The 23953-nt window shown below is 37.0% G+C and overlaps 1 protein-coding gene across 10 annotated transcripts in view; it reads right to left on the bottom strand.

Annotated features, from left to right (window-relative positions):
- Positions 1–23953, bottom strand: part of LOC128238309 (mitogen-activated protein kinase kinase kinase 15-like) — a 280117-nt gene that overhangs the window by 123303 nt on the left and 132861 nt on the right. For all 10 annotated transcript variants that reach the window (XM_052954094.1, XM_052954098.1, XM_052954095.1 and 7 more), the window contains one exon: positions 12056–12128. In XM_052954094.1, the coding sequence (XP_052810054.1) occupies positions 12056–12128 (73 nt within the window). The remainder of the gene's footprint in view (positions 1–12055; positions 12129–23953) is intronic.

Raw genomic sequence — 23953 nt, 5'->3', positions numbered from 1 at the left:
TACTGAAAACCTGGAAAAGAAAGTACAAATAAAACACTTTAATGTTAAAGAGAATGAAGAAAGCAAAATAAGTAACACTGATAACTTTTAAGGGAATGATGTAGGTAAATCATACCGTAATAAACTGTGTATAGGATGTACCTTTTTTAATTTAAAAAATGCCTGCATCTTTTCTATGGTATAACGATCTGACTTAATTATTTGCTGACTGAATTTTGTTTAATAGAGAAATAAATGGAAAAAAATGTTTGTCTACATTTTTAACTTTAAAGGCATGTTACTGACATCGATTGATGGATTTAGTTATAATGGCAGTTGAAAATCCAGTACGGTTAGTTAGCATTACCAGACGAGAACAAGTAAACAATTTTTTTTTTTAAAGTTTCGATATTCTAGATGGATTTAAGGTAGTATGTTTCTGTATTAAAATAATAATAAACTTGCATACTGTAAAGTGGAATCATTGTGCATTGTCAATGTGTGAAGGTGTGAAAAACTCCCTCAGTATTGTAATAGTAACATACAAAATTCAAACTGTTGCAATTTTGTTGGTATACTTAATTGAAGGTGTTGACATGGTGATAACATTTACATACAATATATGGCTGTTGCTTTTACAATTCACAATAACATTATAAGAGCGACATTGGGATTGTTATTTTTGTTATCTTATAACTTATGTTCATGTGATATATTATCTAATAGCCTTTGCAATTTCATGATTCAATAAAACCTTACAAATAAAATATGGTTGCTGCTGATTTTGACATTTTTTCATTGCGTCATATCTATTGAATTAAGGTTTATTTTTACCAGATTTTTCACCTATGCTTTTGCCAGCGTCCTATCTATGCTAGCATCCATACACAGTATAAAAGCATACATACACAGTATAATACTGTAAATGATGTATTTTTATCATGTTCACCAGATTGAAATTGTTGTATTAATTGTCAATAAGAGTCACCCACTGAAAGTGTTCAACTGCCTACCTGAAGTTTGAGGTCCCTGTGCCCAAGAGTTCTTCAGTTATTGACAGGAAACAGATTTTAAGCTCAAAGTCACCACGAGCTTTAAGCATGACTCATTGACCTCAAAATTACATTGGTTTTTAGGCTGTAGGCCACTAAGCCTGCAGACTTTTATAGACTTTTATAACCGTATCTCGGAAATCGCATCGGCAGATCGACATTACATTTTTTAATCCTTTCCCGCATGATTGTGCCAAATTGCCCCTTTATCTATTCCCGCATGATTGTTCCAAATAGTCCCTTTATCGAGTACCGCATGATTGTTCCAAAATGTCCCTCTATCGATTCCCGCATGATTGTTCCAAAATGTGCCATGCTTATTTACAGTCATTTATTAACATATCTCTTGGTTATTTTTTCTCAATAAATGCATTTTTGTGTAATATAAACATCGATAATTATATAAATAATGAAAAAGGTTGATGTTACTATTCAAGATTTTTGGAAAATCGCGACTAAAAGAGACAGAGGTCAAACATGCCTTAAAAGTTCACAGCCCATGCTTGACGCGTGCTCGTCTCGTTTGTTTAATGGAAAATCCCCATACACGTCACTAGCTATTTAAAACTACCAATAATTAATATCATATACATATATCCTATTGATCACGCGCTAATGACGTCACCTGTCATGGTTTAGAAATGTGTTAAAATGGCTGATTTACGATGTAGTAAACAAGAGTCTGGCTTGAATAAACACATGTCATTTGTCACTTCTGTTTTCAAAAATGGAATGTTAATCCGGTAATAAAAATGTCCCCTTACGTCTGTTAATTTATGCGCGCACGGGCGTATCAACCCCAGCGCGGTTAGAACTGCGGTGGTCCCCAACCTAATTTACATTGAAAATACCTAGTAAGCAATCTGCTCTAATTGCTACTAATATAGTTTAAAAAGGCTGCATTTTGCGTAATATAACGCAATTGATATATATTTTGATATCGGTGGGTGACAGAACGCAATATAGAAAAGCAGAATCCGCAAAGAGTTGCAAAATGAACGCATACTGAATCAAATAAATACATGTATTGTATACCTGTGTTTAGATTTTGCTTCGGCCGAGGACCGATAATATCTACATGTACAATGTAGTTAAGAATAGAATGTGGGTCATCGCATTCGGACATGTTTATTCCCCGGAAATAAACTCTAGGAAGTAGTTAAAAGACAGGAAAATATGGATCGTATTATATGATGCAATTAAATGCTAATTAGCTGTAAGATATCGAACCATAATGTTTTAAACTTCATTTTATCCTACAATCAGTTTTTTCATAAGAATAATTTCTTTGTGTTAAATTGCCTAAATCAGCTATTACTTGACATTTTTTATTGCAATTGTTAGTTTTTAATTGTGTTTGTAAAATGGTTGTCGCATCAAACCAGTCTCTAACAACCTTTTAACCATTTACTAAATGAATATTATACACTTTTACAATTCAAATCAAACCATGTAAAGCGTTGACAGGCTATCGTCATGCTACAATTTTTGTCATAGTCATGTAATGCCGAATGAAACGGAAAGTATGTGAATATTTCTCAGTTTGTCTCAGTAATTTCAGTCCAATATCTTGAGCATGTAGCATAATGCATATGCATATTTAAAAACACAACTGATATAAATCTGTTCATTTTGTCCCGAGTGACATATGTTGAGGGCCTTATTAAGATACAACAAAGCTCCAGATAAGGTTTTATATGATATAGAGTATTACTCCATATTACTCCTTATAAGTAACTATTTGGCGTATTGCACATTTCTAGTGACTTATACTTCATGATCTCATTGAGAATCAACATTAAACTCTAAAAGTTTTTGCGATGGAAATTATGAGTGAGCATATACTATCTTTAGATGTTAATGTTAATAAATATGTTTTACAATTACATGACTATACTCACAAAACATTGCAGGCCGAAAGCCATTTAACGCTTTACGTGCTTTGATTCTGCTGGGCATGACCAACCTCCCTATAAAGTTTGAGGTGTCTGGGTCACACAGAGTTCACAAATTATTGATTGGAAACCATGGTGATGGACAGATAGACAGTTAAATTATTATATGCCACCCTTTCTGGAGCATAAAAAGAAATAGAATGTAAAGGCATTTCTGAGTTTTGCTAATCAGATTTATTCCTACTCCAAAGATACAGGATTTAAAGCCATTTTCAGAGCTATGCTGAATAATACCTAGAACTTGCTTTGATTTGTATATACCATGTCAATGTATTAATGATATAAATTGAAGGAGAGAAGTTTTAGCATCAGATCTAAGCTTAGAATCTCTTTGATCCTTTGTCCTGTATATTTGTAATATGCTGATGTAATATTATCATATGAATAAATGTTGTTTAATTGACCCTTTTCTTCATAGATACGCAATTTTACTTATCTATCCATAGCTTCATAGATACGCAGATCAGCATTTTATCGATAGCTTCATAGATACGTAATCCTATGTATTCGTAATGTAGGGGCATCTATTTTCATACCTGATGCTTGTTTATTCGCTATTAATTCACATTCGTGAAGTATAAACATCGATAAATACAATGCACTAAAAAAACACTATGTTACTATTTAAAGAATTTCGGAAAATCGCGAAATAAGGTCATTGGTATCAAAGATGCGTAAAACGTTGACTGCGCAGGTTTGTGGGCATTCCCATCTCTTTTTCCTCGTGGAAATTTACACAATGTTGCAAGTTATTATTAACTACCAATAATACAACTATATTTTATTGATCACGCGCCTGACGTCACAGGTCATGGTTCAGAATCGTGTCAAAATGTCGGCCATGTTGGGTAAACAAAAAAATCGTCTGGCTTGTATAAACAAAGGCCATAAATCATTATATGGGACATACAAACAAGAGCTGTCACAGTATGTGACGAATGCCCCCGAATGTGACATTGACCTATGAACAAGGTCAGTACATGAAAAGTTAAAGATCAAACAAATACATATGGCAAGTTATTTTAAATTTCCTCTGAACATAAAAAAATACCACCCATACTTGACAACCTACATTCTTATGTCCTTATATTCAGCATTCCATTGTAAATAAACACTAAGTGCATCTTTCACCTTAGAGGTAGGGACATGGGTCATGCACGTGACACGTCGTCTTGGTATGTCGAACACATGTGGCAAGTTATTTTCAAATCTGTCCATACAAGAAAAAGTTACAGCCCGGACAAAACAACCAATACTCTGTATCCTTATATGCAGCACTCCATTGTGAATAAACACCTTAGTGTGACCTTGACCTTAGCGGTAGGGACACAGTTCTTGCACGCAACACGTTGTCTTGATATGTCCAACACATGTGGCAAATTATTTTAAATTCTGTCCATACAAGGGAAAGTTACAGCCCGGACACGACAACCTTATAATACTCTATGTCCTTATATGCAGCATTCCATTGTGAATAAACTCTAAGTGTGACCTTGACCTTAGAGATAGGGACACGGTTCTTGCACGCAACACGTCGTCTTGGTATGTCAAACACATGTGGCAAATTCTGTTCATACAATGGAAAGTTACAGCCCGTACATGACAACCTATACTCTTTGTCCTCATATGCAGCATTCCATTGTGAATAAACACTAAGTGTGACCTTGACCTAAGGGGTAGGGACATGGGTCTTGCACCCGACACGTCGTCTTGGGATGTGGAACACATGTGGCAAGTTATTTTATTATCTGTCTATACAAGGGAAAGTTACGGCCCAGACACAACAACCTATACTCTATGTCGTTATTTGCAGCATTCCATTGTAAATCAACACTAAGTGTGACCTTGACCTAAGAAATAGGGACATGGGTCTTGCACGCGACATGTCGTCTTGGTATGCCGAACACATGTGGCAAGTTATTTTAAAATCTGTCCATACAAGGGAAAGTAACAGCCCGGACACGACAACCTATACTCTATGTCCTTATATGCAGCTTTCCATTGTGAATAAACACTAAGTGTGACCTTGACCTTAGAGGTAGGGACATGGCTTTTGCATGCAACACGTCGTCTTGGTATGCCAAACACATGTGGCAAGTTATTTTTAAATCTGTCCATACAAGGGAAAGTTACAGCCCGGACACGACAACCTATACTCTATGTCCTTATATGCAGCACTCCATTGTGAACAAGAGCACCGCGAAACGGAGCATTATACGCCCGAAGAAGATTCGGCTTGAGGTCTTTAATAAACATTTAGGTTATGCTAATATACTGCTTACTAGGTGTGAAGTGTTTACAACAAAGGCTTAAACTTCTAATATTGAAATGGAATTGCTAACGCCCCCATGTGATATTAGCCTTTGAGGTACGGACCTGGAAAGCATGCTTGACAAATCCTTTTAATGTAGAGATGATTTTTATAAAGTTATTTGAAAATTGCTTTAGTAGTAACCCAGTTATGGCCTGGACATGGAATTGCTAACGTCCCCCCCCCCCCCATGATGATTCTAGTGTTTGAGGTATGGACCTGGAAATTGCGCGCGACACATCCTTTTAATGTAATGATGCTTTGTAAAAAGTTATTTGAAAATGACTTTATTAGTGACCAAGTTGTGGCCCTGACACGGATTTGCTAACGCACCCCCATGGTGATTCTAGTCTTTGAGGTATGGACCTGGAAATTGCGCGCGACACATCCTTTTAATGTAGTGATGATTTGTATAAAGTTATTTGAAAATCGCTTTATTAGTTACCAAGTTATGGCCCGGACACGGAATTGCTAACGCCCGCCAGTGAAATTAACCTTTGAGGTACGGACCTGGAAAGCATGCTTGACAAATCCTTTTAATGTAGAGATGATTTGTATAAAGTTATTGGAAAATTGCTTTAGTAGTAACCCAGTTATGGCCTGGACATGGAATTGCTAACGTCCCCCCCCCCCATGGTGATTCTAGTGTTTGAGGTATGGACCTGGAAATTGCGCGCGACACATCCCTTTAATGTAATGATGCTTTGTATAAAGTTATTTGAAAATGACTTTATTAGTGACCAAGTTGTGGCCCGGACACGGATTTGCTAACGCACCCCCATGGTGATTCTAGTCTTTGAGGTTTGGACCTGGAAATTGCGCGCGACACATCCTTTTAATGTAGTGATGATTTGTATAAAGTTATTTGAAAATCGCTTTATTAGTTACCAAGTTATGGCTCGGACACGGAATTGCTAATGGACGGACAGACGGACAGACAGACGGACAGACGATGGAGGCCATAACATAATACGACCCTTCGGGCGTATAATAAACACCTAAGTGTGACCTTGACCTTAGAGGTAGGGGCACGGGTCTTGCACGCGACATGTCGTCTTTGTATGTCAAACACATGTGGCAAGTTATTTTTAAATCTGTCCATACAAGGGAAAGTTACGGCCGGACACGACAACCTATACTCTATGTCCTTATATACAGCATTCCATTGTGAATAAACACCTAAGTGTGACCTTGACCTTAGAGGTAGGGACACGGTTCTTGCACGCAACACGTCGTCTTGGTATGCCGAACACATGTGGCAAGTTATTTTAAAATCTGTCCATACAAGAAAAAGTTACAGCCCGGACACGACAACCTATACTCTATGTCCTTATATGCAGCATTCCATTGTGAATAAACACCTAAGTGTGACCTTGACCTTAGAGGTAGGGACACAGTTCTTGCACGCGACACGTCGTCTTGGTATGCCGAACACATGTGGCAAGTTATTTTAAAATCTGTCCATACAAGGGAAAGTTACAGCCCGGACAAGAGTTATTGAGTTGGACTGACGGAAGGACGGATGGTGCGATTTTAATATGCCCACCTTCGGGGCATAAAAAAGCAAGTACATATATGTTATAAAATAATGACTGTCCATATTGTTAAGAATGACTATCCCGATTGTAACTTTGACATGACCCAATTTAATATTGATCAGCTGTTGAAACACATGTTTTTGAATAAAAAAGAATGCAATTTAGAACGAATTTCTGCCCTTGTTCACTTCGGTTTATAACAACATTCCTGAATAATGCCATTTATATTTCAGTGATTGTCTGACAAATCTGAACATTCTGGCTTCGATTAAAGCGATGTTGAGTACGACGTCGAGATGGCGAATTCGGACCTCAGCATCACGCGCACAACGATACGCCAAATGAGGATTATTATAATCAAACCCAATAATGACCCTGGACATTCAATAAACGATATTAATTTAGTAAACAACAACATGTAGGCCTCATTTAGTAGTTGGATAATAACTTTATTTGTTCATTGTAGTTTGTTTAATTACCGAATGCAATATGTACTGTGACTGTGGTTCAACTTTCATTTTTATTTCTTCTGTTTCATATCCTATCTACCGTATTTCTTTGTTATTTATTCTTTTAATCTCTGTTTCAATTCAGGTTGCATTAAATGAATTATAATAATATGTTGTTTATATAATATTTTGAGTAAAGTTTGATAAATTAAATTGTAATAAAATTTATTTTCATCAAATTTGACATGTTTTTCAGTTTGTTTATGAATATCATGTGGAAATAATTTAGATAACAAAATAAAATTTATATGACTGGATTGGAAATTTGATTCTCTAAAAGCTTTACATTGATGACTTATTGATTAAACCAAAAGAAATACTTAGAAAATAGGTTTGTAATACATGAGAGTCAAAATTCAAGTAATAACAAATAATCTCCTATGAAGTAGGCGTACTCATAGGAACTGATAAGCCATACACTGGCAGCCTGATATGGCTTGGTTTTACATGAAGTAAATGGTTAAGCAATAGTAAGAACATGCTTCTTGTCAACTCAAAGGAAAACTCCACTTTCAAAGCTTTAACACATAAAGCTCTGTTTCAATAAAGATCATAAGGCTAAATATCAAAAATTTCGTGGCGTAACCTTGTTTTTAGCGCTAACCGCCTTTCAATAATAAAAATATCTTAAGGACATTTATTGCACACATTCTCCCCGTAAATTTACTGGTGTACCTTAAAAAGGACTCTGAAGCAGCGTATATTTTAAACCAAGATATGCAAGACTGGTTTAAGTTACATTTCCAATGCATGAAAGATTTTGGTTGCATTTTCTATGTACATTTGTAGGACTGATATTTTGTCCTTGCAGCTGCAATAAAACCTGACCAGACCTTGGACTTTATAGTTTCAAAAGTTTTATCAAAAAATGCAAAAACTGGAGAAACATGAAGCACCTTTTTACACCCTGTTCTTCCTATCCCAAAACAGATTTCCCCTAGTCCTGCTCCAGCTACAACAGAGTAACCAAAATCCAACTAGAGTGGCTTGTCTGCCTGTGTACTTGTAGGTGAGAAATAATCAATGATGGACATGAAATTTGTATTTATGGACTGGAGATGATCAAACATAGGGGTCATCTACTTGTCATGACCAACTTGCATACAAAGTATGAAGTTCCTGGGTCCAAGTATAAAGTTCTTGGGTCCAAGCTTTCATTAGTTATTGAACGGAAAAAAGTGTGATGTAAGGACTGGTGACCAATAAATTAGTTTTTACCTGAAGGTTACTTTGACCTTCACCTACTGACCTCAAAATCAATAGGGGTCATCTAATAATCAAGACCAACTAGCAAACCAAGTATGAAGTTCCTGGGCCAAAGTGTTGTTTAGTAAATCAGCAGAAACCGTTATTTTACCTCAAGGTTTGCTTGACCTTTGACCTTCTGACCTGAAAATCAATTGGGTCATCTACTAGTTATGAACAACTGGCATACCAAGTATGAAGTTCCTGGGTGCAATGGTACTTTAGTTATTGAGCAGTAACTGTTTCTTCACCTCAAGGTCACAGTGACCTTGACATTTGACCTTTTGATCTCAAAATCAATAGGGGTCATCTACTAGTCATGACCAACTAGCATACCAAGTATGAAGTTCCTGGGTACAAGCGTTCTTTAGTTATTGAGCGGAAACCATTTCTTCATCTCAAGGTCGTGGTGACCATGACCTTTGACCTACTGTATACTCTGACCTTTAAATGTCGCGTGTGACCTTGTGAAGTTGTAGCCCAGACACGAAATGTTACAGCCAGATGGACAGACGGACGGACGGAAAGACTGACAGACGGACAAATTGCATTCCTATAATCCCCTCCCTACTCTGTGGCGGGGAATTAATAATTCTAGTCCTGCCAAAGCTGCAATGGGTGACCCCAATCGAATAATCCCAGTCCTGACTGACCAATGACAGAGTTATCACTATGTTATAATTATAATCCTGCCAAAGCTGCAACTGGGTGACACCAATCTAACAAGAGATGTTTGTCAAACATTATGCCCCCCCTGAGCGCCATGTTGTCAGGATTATATGGACAATTGAATGAAATATGCATGGACCGAAATGACAGCTGATTTGTTGCCGTTAAGGCAGTTTTAAGATTATGACCATTAAAGTGTGAGGATAGAGTGTGTTATGACCATGACCTTTGACTCTATTAACTCAAAATCCAGAGTCATCAGCTGGTCACCAGAAACCTAAATGTCAAGTTTGAGGGCCATGGGTGCAGGCATTGTAGAGTTATCACTTGGATAACCTTTTACTATTCCAGGTCACTGTGACCTTGACCTTTGGCCCAATGACCCCTTAAATCAATAGGGACCATCTTCTGGCCAGGCCCAACCTCCAAGTCAAGTTTGAGGGACATGGGTGCAGGCATTGTCGAGTTATCACTCTGACAACCTTTTACCATTCCAGGTCACTGTGACCTTGAGCTTTGGCCAGATGACCCCCAAAAACCATAGGGGTTATCTCCTGGTCAGGCCAATTCTCCAAGTCAAGTTTGAGGCCCATGGGTGCAGGCATTGTTGAGTTATCACTCGGACAACCTTTTACCATTCAAGGTACATGTGACCTTGGCCTTTGGTCCAATGACCCCCCAAAACAATAGGGGTCATCTACTGGTCAGGCCCAACCTCCAAGTCAAGTTTGAGGGCCATGGGTGCAGCCATTGTCAAGTTATCACTTGGACAACCTTTTACCATTCAAGTTCACTGTGACCTTGACCTTTGGCCTGATGACCCCCCAAAACATAAGGGGTCATGTACTGGTCAGGCCCAATCTCCAAGTCAAGTTTGAGGGCCATGGGTGCAGGCATTGTCAAGTTATCACACGGAAAACCTCTAACCATTCAAGGTGACTGTGACCTTGACCTTTGGCCAGATGACCCCAAAAAACAATAGGGGTCATGTACTGGACAGGCCCAATCTCCAAGTCAAGTTTGAGGGCCATGGGTGCAGGCATTGTCAAGTTATCACACGGAAAACCTCTAACCATTCAAGGTCACTGTGACCTTGACCTTTGGCCAGATGACCCCAAAAAACAATAGGGGTCATGTACTTGTCAAGCCCAATCTCCAAGTCAAGTTTGGGGGCCATGGGTGCAGGCATTGTCAAGTTATCACACGGAAAACCTAACCATTCAAGGTGACTGTGACCTTGACCTTTGGCCCGATGACCCCCAAAAACAATAAGGGTCTTCTACTGGTCAGGCCCAACCTCCAATTCAATTATGAGGGCCATGGGTGCAGGCATTGTCGAGTTATCACTCGGACAACCTTTTACCATTCAAGGTCACTGTGACCTTGACCTTTGGCCTGATGACCCCCAAAAACAATAGGGGTCATCTACTGGTCAGGCCCAACCTCCAATTCAATTATGCGGGCCATGGGTGCAGGCATTGTTGAGTTATCACTCGGACAACCTTTTACCATTCAAGGTGACTGTGACCTTGACCTTTGGCCCGATGACCCCCAAAAACAATAGGGGTCATCTACTGGTCAGGCCCAACCTCCAATTCAATGATGCGGGCCATGGGTGCAGGCATTGTTGAGTTATCACTCGGACAACCTTTTACCATACAAGGTCACTGTGACCTTGACCTTTGGCCCGATGACCCCCAAAAACAATAGGGGTCATCTACTGGTCAGGCCCAACCTCCAATTCAATTATGCGGGCCATGGGTGCAGGCATTGTTGAGTTATCACTCGGACAACCTTTTACCATACAAGGTCACTGTGACCTTGACCTTTGGCCCGATGACCCCCAAAAACAATAGGGGTCATCTACTGGTCAGGCCCAACCTCCAATTCAATTATGCGGGCCATGGGTACAGGCATTGTTGAGTTATCACTCGGACAACCTTTTACCATTCAAGGTACATGTGACCTTGGCCTTTGGTCCAATGACCCCCCAAAACAATAGGGGTCATCTACTGGTCAGGCCCAACCTCCAAGTCAAGTTTGAGGGCCATGGGTGCAGGCATTGTCACGTTATCACTCGGACAACCTTTTATCATTCAAGGTCACTGTGACCTTGACCTACGGCCTGATGACCCCCAAAAACAATAGGGGTCATCTACTGCTCAGGCCCAATTTCCATGTCAAGTTTGAGGGCCATGGGTGCAGGCATTGTCGAGTTATCACTCGGACAAGCTTTAAAATTAACATTAAAGGTCACTGTGACCTTGACCTTTGACCTGATGACCCCCAAAATCAATAGGGGTCATCTACTGGTCAGGCCCAACCTTCATGTGAAGTTTGATGACCATACGTCCAAGAATTGTTGAGTTATCACTCAGACAAGCTTTGGTCTACCGACGGACTGACCGACCGACCGACATGCCTGTGCAAAGCAACATACCCCTCTTTTTCGAAAGGGGGCATAAAAATCCCACTCCTGACTGACCAATGACAAGAGTTATCACTACGTAATAATTCCAGTCTGGCCAAAGCTGCAATAAAGTTACCCCAATCTAAAAATCCCAGTCCAACCCAAGCTGCGACATAGTTACCCAAACCTAATAATTCCAGTCCCACCCGAACAGCCACAGAGTTAAACTAATATGCCAAACAAACAACTGGGTCACCCCAATAAATCAATCCCAGACCTGCCTGACCAATGACAAGAGTTGTAATTCCATAAAAGCCTGGCTAACAACAGCCTGAAAACATAACACATATAAACCAGTGGCATCAACAAATAAAACTGTAGTCTTACCCAGCCTTTTGAGGTAGTTTTAACTTTATGGTGGCCGGTTCCTTGGCTTGTCTCAAGTTGCCCCCTACCGGCACTAAAAATCACAATACACAATATTTTTTATACACTTTCCTGCATGATTATTTCTTTAAAATATTTTTTTTTTCTTTAAAGTTCATATTGACCATTATATCACTTTGCAGCAAGGCCAGGGGATCATGATGGTTGCAGAGTTCACCTGAGATAAAAAAATGTTTTCTGGGATTTCACTTTTGCCCACAATAGTACACTTAAAAATGAGGAAAAAAATGTGCTTTTAACACAGAAATAATGCACTTTTAACCCTTACCGTGCGGGGTCAGAATATATTCGGACTTAGTAGTGTGTAACCCAATCCGTGCTAAGTCCGGATATTTTCGGACCGTAATAATTACCATACGAAGCTCACCAAATCCATTTCCACTTCCAATCTTAGAGCCAGTTACCATATCAGTGCATAAGATTCACATAGCAAAGTAAAACATCTTGCATGTGACTAAGATTTAAGTATTGATAATGGTAAAGTGAGAGAGAAATCCATAATTATGTATCAGCTTTTTATCATTTTCTCCTTACTCTGCCATTTTGAGTATGCGTTCAATGGGCCCCTATATATTTAGCTGATTATTTATAGTAAAAACGGATATTCCCTGGTTATATTTGGAATTCTTATTTCAAGAGTTTTATAAGATACATAGCGAACGTGCATAGCCTCTCTCAAATGTTTTTCCATAACCTATTTTCATATTTTCCTCAACTTCAACTTCCGCAATCAATGAAATGTCCTTCACACATGTGGTCGTAGTTTTAATTATTGTTTAAACACTATTATGAATGCAAATTTGTATTAATTTTCGTAATGACAATCACATGAGCTGAATTAAAAACAATGACAAGCTTCCCCCCCCCCCCCCCCCCCCCCACACATATGAAAACAATTACCAGGAATACTGTGGACATTGGAATGATTACTTTCTATGATAATAAACAATTATCACGTTTCAAACAGTATAAAACACCTCATAAATGTATAGGTGAATTTACTCTGGTGTAAGGCAGAAATGGATGCAATTCCTGTAATTTCCCTTCAGTATTTGCATTTTAGAAATCTTCTAATAGAAACATGTTACATATAGTGTTAAAGTTCAATTTCAGTAACTGAAAATACATTGCATTGTATTAATTTCTTTAATCAGAATTTGTTATTAAGTTCATGTAGATTTCTAAAAGCCTTGAAACCTACTATCAAATGTATTAAATATTGCAGATTTCGAAAGTGGCATCCCACAAACAGAGGGGAGATGCTAAAGTTTCTAGCCATTGTGATAGCCATGGGCCTTGTACGACAGTCGAATGTTACTGACTACTGGTCTACCACACCTGTCACCGCAACCCTGTTATTTTCATCTACCATGTAACGCGATCGTTTTTTGTTGTTGATGTCTTTTTTCCATCTCAACAATAATGCTGTGTATATTGCCAGAGAAAGTCCTGGCCATGATCTGTTATTTAAGCTTGGCACTGTCTATTCTTCTATTCTTTATAAGTTTGCAACTACATACAAGCCCCAACATTTCATTTCAGTAGACAAGGGTATGGTGCCATGGAGGGGTAACCTTGCTTTCAGTGTATGTAGTCCAAACAAACCCATAAAGTACGGCTTAAAAGCTTACATGCTCTGTGACTCTGTGTCTGGCTATTGTTTGCGTTTCAACTTATACACTGGAAGGAGGGTTTCCCTACCATCTGAGCACGGAACAATATATAATCTTGTGATGGATCTGCTCCGTGGCAGGTTCGGCCAAGGTCATGTATGGTTCTGTGACAATTACTTTTCCAGCCCTCATCTATTTATGGACTTATGGGAGGTTGGTGTGACTGCAGTTGGGACTTGTCGCAAAAACAGGAAAGGCCTCCCCCAGCAACTAAAACTCAAGCAGTTAGCAAACCAAGGTGACACATACATTATGAGTACTGGTCAACTATCTGGAATGAAATACAATGATTCCAACATTGTGTACATCTTAACCACTTCATACACATGTGAAAATGTCACCCACAAGCAGAAAATTAGACCAAAGTGTGTTGTTATGTAAGACAAATTCATGGGAGGTGTTGATTGTTCAGATCAGATGGTTGCCAATTTTAGGCTTGATCTGAAGGTTCTGAAGTGGTGGAAGAAGGTGTTTTTTCACATTCTTGGGTTGACTGTGCTGAACTCATACATATAAAGGCAATGTCAGGAATCCAATGACTCACAAGTAGTTTAGGGAACGCCTTGTTGAGGAGGTTGTTGAGTTGGGGAATATTTGTAATACCATTCCTGCTCCTATGCATGGTAGACCAAAATCTCAACCGTTAGACAGGTTAACTGCTAGGAACCACTTCCCTAGAAAACTTGCAGGAATCAACCCTTCAGCAAGGAGATGCATTGTCTGCAATCCTGCTGTTAGGGAGATTCTAGCAAGTAGAGGGGAGAAAAGGAAACCTCCCGGCCATGAGACAGTGTATTTTTGCCCTCACTGTGACGTTGTTTTTTTGTGTTGTTCCCTGTTTTGAAATATATCACACAAACCAAGATTATATTCTTGCATACAAACACCAGTATTCTGAGGAATGACATGATATACTATCCAAGAATTACTGTGTCATCATTGCTATTATCGATGGTCTGTTTTATTCTTCCATTATGAAATTGATTTTTACCATACTTTGCATTGTAGTTCATAAATTTGTATTAACAGTCAGTATGGTTTTGACACATGGGTATACATACATACATGTCATGATGCTCTGAAGTTTTTCAATAAATGGCTATTGGCCATACTATCATTTCTTATAAATAATTAATCCTTCAATAGAATTCAGCACAGTCACCAAGAAATCATTGCTTGTTTGGGCAGAACTATTATTGAATTGCAGTTTTGGGTATTGGCTTCATCCTGACAAACCAAGGCAACTGCTTGTCATTGATAACATAGGTCATGTACATAACTCTCTGTATTCAACTTTTTTATATGACTATTTTCAAAGTTCATTCTATTATAATATATATATTATAAACAATGTAGATGGGGGATTTGTTTAAAAGGCTGAAAATTCAGGGGGATTTTGGTAGTACTCAGGGCGATTTTTTAGAAGATCTATATCCTTTCCGCTACCATAGCCGCCTAATGCAGACCCTAAATTCGGGTGTCCCCATTACCTCTATCATTCACCGGCGAACTACCACAGCAGTGTAAACCGTACTCAAATATTCGGCTTCTGATTACCGCTATCGTACAGCGTGGGAATACCGCTTATTTTTATAATCTTGTACATGTTTTGCTAAAAGCAGAGACTTAAATCTCCCGATTAAAATGCGTTAGCAATTAGGTAAAATGTTTATCAATTTTGAAACAGTACAAATTTATAACACAATTAAAGAAATTAATTACCAACATTATATAGTACATAAAATTATATAACATAACACCCTTATAAATCAAGTTTGCATTTCACGAATTAGTGACATATACATTATCCCTAATAAGGTAATGTTCTAGTGAAAATGTACATTTTTCCTTTTACTTAAACCCTTTAATAGACACATTAATACAATAAAATGCATTTTATTTGTTTTATTATGTAACGGCAATTAAAATATTCACTTATTAATAAATATGACATATCGGCATAACTACGCTCTGGTTGACTTCGGAAAAATACAAAACTCTCATTAATACACTACGGATATGATGAATTTTGAACAAATGTAGGAAAAACCGTAGACGTGTGTTGTAGTAATTTGATTGAAGACAATCATCAGTAGGTAAACGCACATGCAAAACAGCGCAATGGTAATCCTGTGATATGTAGGTTGTGGTAATTTTCATCTTCGGTATTGGCTACTTTTTTAATGTTTATAAAACTACTATAGGCGAGTTTTGTAGATAGGAATTACTTCTTTGAACAATTTGTTAAGTACATAAAGGATAATATTATGCATTAATACACTCTGGTAGTTCTAGCACAAACATTTCAGGTATATGTATTTCAAAATTGCCGGAGACGTTTAATGTTATGATCAATCTTGGAATTATACCACGTGTGCTTGCATAGATACACTATGGCAGTTTTAACTTTTGTAGTATCGATATTTATGTCTGTTGTTTTCCTCATAAATACGCTACGGCTTGTATTTGATATTTCTAAAACAGCAATTTTGTACTACAGTACTTAGTAGAAAAAGGTTTTCCAAAATATTTCAAAAGTACAATGCTTAAAAAGACGTTTGTAAGGCAACGTTGCGAAATGTTTTTATTATTTCAATCATATCATGCATGTGTGTACTTGAATTGGAGTAAATTGAAAAAATCCACATGAACACTCTCTGGAATGCCATGTGTGACTAAACTATGTATGTATAAATACGCTATTTTAGCCGTGCTTAATTTTAATGCAGACATCACATTATCACAGTTTTCCAGGCAAGTGTCATTCTATGTAAAATTCAGTAATAAAACAAAATGTGAAACTTATGATTTAAGAAGTGGTGTAACAATGTTTGTGTCTCTAGTTCATTGTTGTTTGGGTCCTTGACGTGTACCCCTTAACAGGGCCTATTTTTTACTGTTCGACTAATGGGCTTGTCCCTGTAGTTTTCATTATATTATACATATTTTTGTTTATTTTAGTATTTACACATGCACAGAGCGATTAAAAAGCAATATGTTTTTTTATCAAATAAATCAGAAAGGAATTAAAATAACAATTCTCTATCATGATATTTTACACACATGTTCATTCATTTCCTATATAAATGTATACTTATAGGACTAAAATCCAAATACGATTCATAATTCATTTATATATCAAGGTTATAAAATGTATAGATCATTTATTTACATCATAGGAACTTGTGGAAAACATAGGGATAAAATCAAACATGACGAAAATCAATAATGATAATATTTTTTCTCCTATCAACAAAGAACACATGTACATAATTATATAATAGAAAAACATAGACCAAAACATAAATCAAAATATTTGACTGTAACTATTATATTGCTAAAATATCGCAAGATTTGTCACGGGAAACAACACCAGTATAATCACAGCATTCGATTTACGAAACGGCAACAGAATCTAGTGGAGTTTCTGGTGCAATGCAATAGCATCGGTCTGTAAAAAGAAATCACATATTGATGAATATTTGTTATAAAGACACATTGTTAGCGACAATTGCATTGTATATGTGTAATTTCGAAAAATATGTCCTCATTTTAAGCATGAAATGTTTAATTCTGTAAAAAACATTAAAACAAACATTATTCGTCCCTTCAGGAACAAAAGGTTAAAACCTGAACAACATTTTGTTATGATTATTTCATCAATACTATATTGAATATTTATTTTAATACATGATCGAAACAATCATCTAAACGGCGCTTTCTTGTACTAGACTCTGAAATTCAAGATGTGCCATTAAACAGTAGAAATAATTTAATGTATGCATTTTCATGAACTTCAGAGGCCGTTCATTGTTTCGATTTAAGGGTCATTTCAAAATGCAATTATATAAAAAACATATATTATTGAAAATGTTTTACATACATGAGTTGTTGTTTTCCGTTCCTCTGTGTTTCTGGAGCCATAGTCTTGTTGGACTTGACCTCCATTCGGCCTTTGCTAGAGGTAATGCCACGATACGAAATAAAACATTCCCTTAAATAAAATAACATTTCATTTGAGTTTTATTTTATAAACATTAGAATTATACTTGTGCAAGCTGACTCTGCACTGCACATCGCCAAAGAGGTCAGGTTAAAAAATGTCACTTGTTTGTTTGGATTTCCTTATACGTGTGCTATTCCCGCTGATAAGTTGTTCTGCAACCTAAAAATTGAAACATAAAACATTAAACAGCTGATTGATTTTAAAAGATGTTGTTCATGTTTCATTTTGGTGGTACATGCAATGATCAATATGTTATTAAACCTGATTATGGTTACTATTTAACATTCTACAGCATGTTTGTAATATACTGTAAAAAAGTATTACCATTCTATCAAACAGCTTATAGGTAGCCGGAGGGTTGACGCTTTATACATGATGAATCACAAGCCGGATGTCCACGGCAAACCACACACATTAGGTCCACAAATAAGCACTTTGTGTTGGTACACTGTAAATGTTGACTGTCTACAACACCCATGCCCTTTTTGAATTAAAATATAACTTTGATGCATGTTTTTTCCCACTTTCCTTTTTTATTTACTTCTTCGGTCAAACCTTGTTCTGTCGGCTATTTATTATAGTATAGGATTGAAACATGTCATTGGGTTGCACACATGTTTTGATTATTCCCATGCAGTGGACATAAGCTTCCGGTCCGAAATATTTCATGCCATGTGTTCCCCTCTGCTGAGCATCCTAACTTTGCCATCTCTTTTCGTGGACTGATTTTGCGATTGACCAATTGATATGTTCTTCCGGTGTTTAATGCGTGACACGACTGTATAGATTTTTTTTCCAAATGCCAGAGGAACTGATGTTTTAAACTTGTCGGCAAATACAACATGATCATCCTGTGATGTTTTCTCTTCAGTTCTCTACAACTGTTTGAGTCAACCTGACTTTTATCTTTCGACTTAAGTACGCCTGGCAATTCCTGAGATACCCCATGACACACGGAGCACCAACGATTCTTGAATGGTGACCGTGACATTTGATCATTGCTTCATCGACAGATATGTATTGATGCACGTTGTATTAAGTCATGCTCCTTTCCCATACAACTTTCATAACAGGGGTCACTGTGGTTCCAATGTAACCTTGATGCGACCTTGTGATATTTGTCCGGTTGGTTTATTGTCTATTGCAGTGGTTTTCATGGCAACTGTGACAGCTATTTTTTAATGGATGTTCTGTTGATATATTGATATATTTGCAGTCACTATTGGTTTCCATGATAACTTTATAGCGATCACGTAATAGATATCCGGTTGGATTTATAAGAAAGGTATAGCATATATTTCAACAGTTTTAAAAGGAAGCGTAACTAGTGTTAAATGACCTTCAAAGGCAACGTCGCCTTTGAAATGGGTTGTGTTATGTTGATTACGTATTATGTTTATACAGGAAATACCGTTGCGTAGTTTTGCATACTTCTAGATTCAAGAACGCTACCAAAGTGGACTTAAGTGACTGATTTAGTAACATGAAATGTCTACCTTATCGAAGTTAACACACAAATATCACAGTAATACCACTGCGCAGTTTTGCTCATTTCTTAAATTTAACAGTGATACCACAGCGTACTTCTGATACAAGAGGAAAAGCTTAAGCATGCTGTTTTATTAAAGCAAATTTACAAAAGCCAGAGGCGAATAATGTTGAATGGCGATTTTTATAGAAATACCGTTGCTTATTTTTGCATGGTTATTATATTTGAAAGAAATACCGTAGTGTAGTAACTGTTTCTAAGACAAAGTACCAGAGCGTATTAATGCTGTTTTTAAAATTCACAATCCTTCTTATTTCAATGAAAAACGTACCACAAATTTGTGGAAAATGTACATTTTGCGGCTGTGGAACTGGACGTACCTACTTTTTCGGTACGTTTCAGTCGTCTACAGTATTCCTACAGTAAAACAGTAGCGGTAATCAGCACCTTTGAAAAATTGGTCTGCATTAGGCGGCTACGGTAGCGCGTCGATGTACGGTAGCGGTATTCGAAAGGATATCAGCAAAATTTCAAGGTATTTTTAGACGCAAGTACGAAAAAAATTGCCATAATTTTGAAAGGCTCCCGAGGGGATTATTTAAAGAATTTAGAGGGATTTGGGTCACATACCAGGGGATTTTCATCATCGCCATGTAGCACTACGGGCATAGCGCATGTGCCAATTCACCTTGTTTACCCCTTTTTCCAGCACTTCATCTTTATTTTTATGAGACACAGCCATATTGCATAATAAAAGCACTCACTTGCAAAATAGAATACTTCATAGAAAAATATGTTTCTGAGACAATTAAATGGGCTTACCTTCCTATAAAATTGGATACAAAATCTACTGCCTATGATCATAAATGATGACTTTCAGACTAATAGAGAGAATGGAATGAATTATGAATATTTTTCATTTCAATCCCAAATAGTCAGATTTGTTTGCTTTTGATAAATTTATTGTTTAAGTTCATAAACATATCTTCTTTTGGCATTCATCAAAAAATAAAAACATCACCACCATAGTAAATAAATAAAAGTCATTTCATCCGAATTATCTACTTTCAGTTTCTCTTCTGGAAGTTCTGTTATTTTCCGATATTTGCGATGAAGGTCAATGTCATGTATGTAAACATATTAGTGAGGTATAACAAAGAACAGTATTGTCTATTAGTTATTTTAATCCTTTTCTTTAACGAATAATTTACTGTCACTTAAATTATTAATCCTTTTGATGACAATGACACATGTTTTAAAAATAAAATATAGAGTTAAACCAATGAAAATCGACCTTTTATCTGACCAGTCTAATTGACATTTCTTTCGCAAATTCTGTCAGTTTCAATCAAAACATTTTTGGTTGGAAGGAAATGAATGAAACTTTATAAAGAAAATGCTGTTTTTCTTAATTCATGGTTTAATTCAGTAGTACTATTTACTATTAAATTCATACTAAGACTACTGCTTGTAATTTGTTTACAGTCTAGTAGTAAGTACTGTCTATGCCATCAGTTCATTTGTAACTATACCTTTTTCTTAGGCCATAATAACACTTAAATACGAACATGTGAGGAATTTGTTTGCTAAAAATGTTTCATTATCACATTGATTTCCATAACACTGATAGAAATTCATAATTGTTGTTAATCAAAACCATAACACTGGAAAAATTTGTTGACTTTTGTATGGATGTCAAATAAAGAAGATTGGTTGCCGTGTTAACATGCAGAATCACATTATCACCAATGTTTTGAAGTTGCTTGATGGTAACATAATGTTTATCAGACATTAAACCAGAAAAATAAAAAAATGAATTATGAAATGCTTGATTGTTTTTCCTCCAATAAACATATTTTTCATTGATATTGTACAACTTCCCACAAAAATATTGCCAACAAAAAATAAGATTTTTTTTTTCATTTCTTTGCTTAAATTTAAAATCTGATGATCATTCTTCCCAAAAATACTGATATAAAGGCTATTTCATAAATCAACATAAATTTATGATAAAAATGACAGTATTTGTAAAAGAAAAGTCAATTTTTGAGAATAGAAGGTGTTGCCATGGTAACTATGGACTCAATTTCTAAAACTAACATCTTAAAAAAAAAACTTAAATGTTTCATAATCACTTTCTGAAAGTTTGAATGCTGTAGAACAAGGATCATATGTATGGTAACCTTTTAAAGTCAATGGGTGATATATTTAACATTTACTCAAAACAACTCAGCAGTGAGCACTGAACTACACTTACAACATTGCAGCATGGTAAGGGTTAACACAGAAAAATGTGCTTTTAACTTAGAAAAAATGCACTATTGACAGGAAAATGCCCTTTCAAGCAAGAAATAATGTGCTTTTATCACAGTTAAAATGCGCTTCAGTCACAAAAAGTGCATTTTTTTCTAGTTTTTAATGCACTCGGTAAGAAAAAATACGCTTAAAATACGGTGCCAATACTGCTGCGTTTAATGTTGATTAAATGTGCATTGAAAACACTTCTTTGAGAAGATTACAGCACAAGGTTTCGCAACAAAAAACGTTGATTGAATCAAGGCATATTACGAAATGAATGTAACATTAGATCTACTAGCAGAGAACTTGTGCTCATGCGTAAGGCTGGTGAAGCACTTAAACCCTGAGAGGGAGGTTGAAGTATGATGAGGAAGATAGTAACAGCGGAAAATGGCTAAAGATCATAACATTGTGTTTTATTGCAAATGAAATACAATAGTTTGAAAATGAGAAAATTCTGGCATTTTACCTTTATTTTAGTGGACAATAATTAGTATTACTCTAAAACAAGAGGGCCAAATGGCCCTGAATCGCTCACCTGTCATATATTGCACATTCTTCCATTATATACAAATATTGAAAACCTAAGCCTATGAACACGGGGCGTGGCCAATTTTGACCCCAGGGCTAAAGTTTGAACAATCTTAATAGTGGTCCGATAAACGATGCTTCATACCAAATATCTAAGGCCTTCGCCTTTTGGTTTCGGAGAAGATTACTTAAGTTTTCATCATATACATATATAAGGAAACCCATGACCGCCCGGGTGGGGCCATTTTTTGACCCCAGAGCCAAAGATTGAACAATATTGGTACAAGTCAACTAGATGGTATATCATGCCAAATATCTAAGCTCTTGTCACTACTTGATTTTACGTGTGTATCTATATATGTATATTTGTAATTAATTGTTGTATGTGGCCCATATTGAAAATTGGTATGTGTACTAAATATGTTATCCAGTTTAAATTAAGACGTTATTTGTCTTTGTGAGTTCGGAGAAGATTTTTTAAGTTTTCACTATAACCCATATAGAGAAAAACCATTAGCCCCGGGGTGTGGCCAATGTTGACCCCAGGGCCATAATTTGAACAAACTTTGTAGAGGTCCACTAGACGATGAATCATGCCAAATATCTAAGCTCTAAGCCACGTAAGTTCAGAGGAGATGATTTTTGAAGTTTTCACTATTAACATATAGAGAAAACCCATGACCCCCCAAGGGGGCGGGGCCAATTTTGACCCCAAGGCCATAATTTGAACAATCTTTGTAGAGGTCCACTAGATGATGAATCATGCCAAATATCTAAGCTCTAGTCCAAGTAAGTTCAGAGGAGAAGATTTTTGAAGTTTTAACTATAAACATATAGAGAAAACCCATGACCCCCCGGGGCGGGGCCAATTTTGAACAATCTTTGTAGAGGTCCACTAGACGATGAATCATGCCAAATATCTAAGCTCTAAGCAACGTAAGTTCAGAAGAGATTTTTGATTTTATTTACTATAAACATATAGAGAAAACCCATGACCCCCCGGGGCGGGGCCAATTTTGACCCAAAGGCCATAATTTGAACAATCTTTGTAGAGGTCCACTAGACGATGAATCATGCCAAATATCTAAGCTCTAGTCCAAGTAAGTTAAGAGGAGAAGATTTTTGAAGTTTTAACTATAAACATATCAAGTATACCCATGACCCCCCAGGGCGGGGTCAATTTTGACCCCAAGGCCATAATTTGAACAATCTTTGTAGAGGTCAACTAGACGATGAACCATGCCAAATATCTAAGCTCTAGTCCAAGTAAGTTCAAAGGAGAAGATTTTTGAAGTTTTCACTATAAACATATAGAGAAAACCCATTACCCCCGGGGCGGGGCCAATTTTGAATCCAAGGCCATAATTTGAACAATCTTTGTAAAGGTCCACTAGACGATGAATCATGCCAAATATCTAAGCTCTAGTCCAAGTAAGTTCAGAGGAGAAGATTTTTGAAGTTTTAACTATAAACATATAGAGAATACCCATGACCCCCCGGGGCGGGGCCAATTTTGACCCCAGGGCCATAATTTGAACAAACTTTGTAGAGGTACACTAGACGATGAATCATGCCAAATATCTAAGCTCTAGGCCAAGTAAGTTCAGAGGAGAAGATTTTTTAAGTTTTCACTATAACCCATATAGAGAAAAACCATTAGCCCCGGGGTGTGGCCAATGTTGACCCCAGGGCCATAATTTGAACAAACTTTGTAGAGGTCCACTAGACGATGAATCATGCCAAATATCTAAGCTCTAAGCCACGTAAGTTCAGAGGAGATGATTTTTGAAGTTTTCACTATTAACATATAGAGAAAACCCATGACCCCCCAAGGGGGCGGG

This window comes from Mya arenaria, chromosome 6, assembly GCF_026914265.1.
Source record: "Mya arenaria isolate MELC-2E11 chromosome 6, ASM2691426v1".
NCBI classification, from domain to species: Eukaryota; Metazoa; Mollusca; class Bivalvia; order Myida; family Myidae; genus Mya; species Mya arenaria.
The sequence above is the reverse complement of the archived record's forward strand: the minus strand, read 5'-3'. Positions and strand labels throughout refer to the sequence as shown.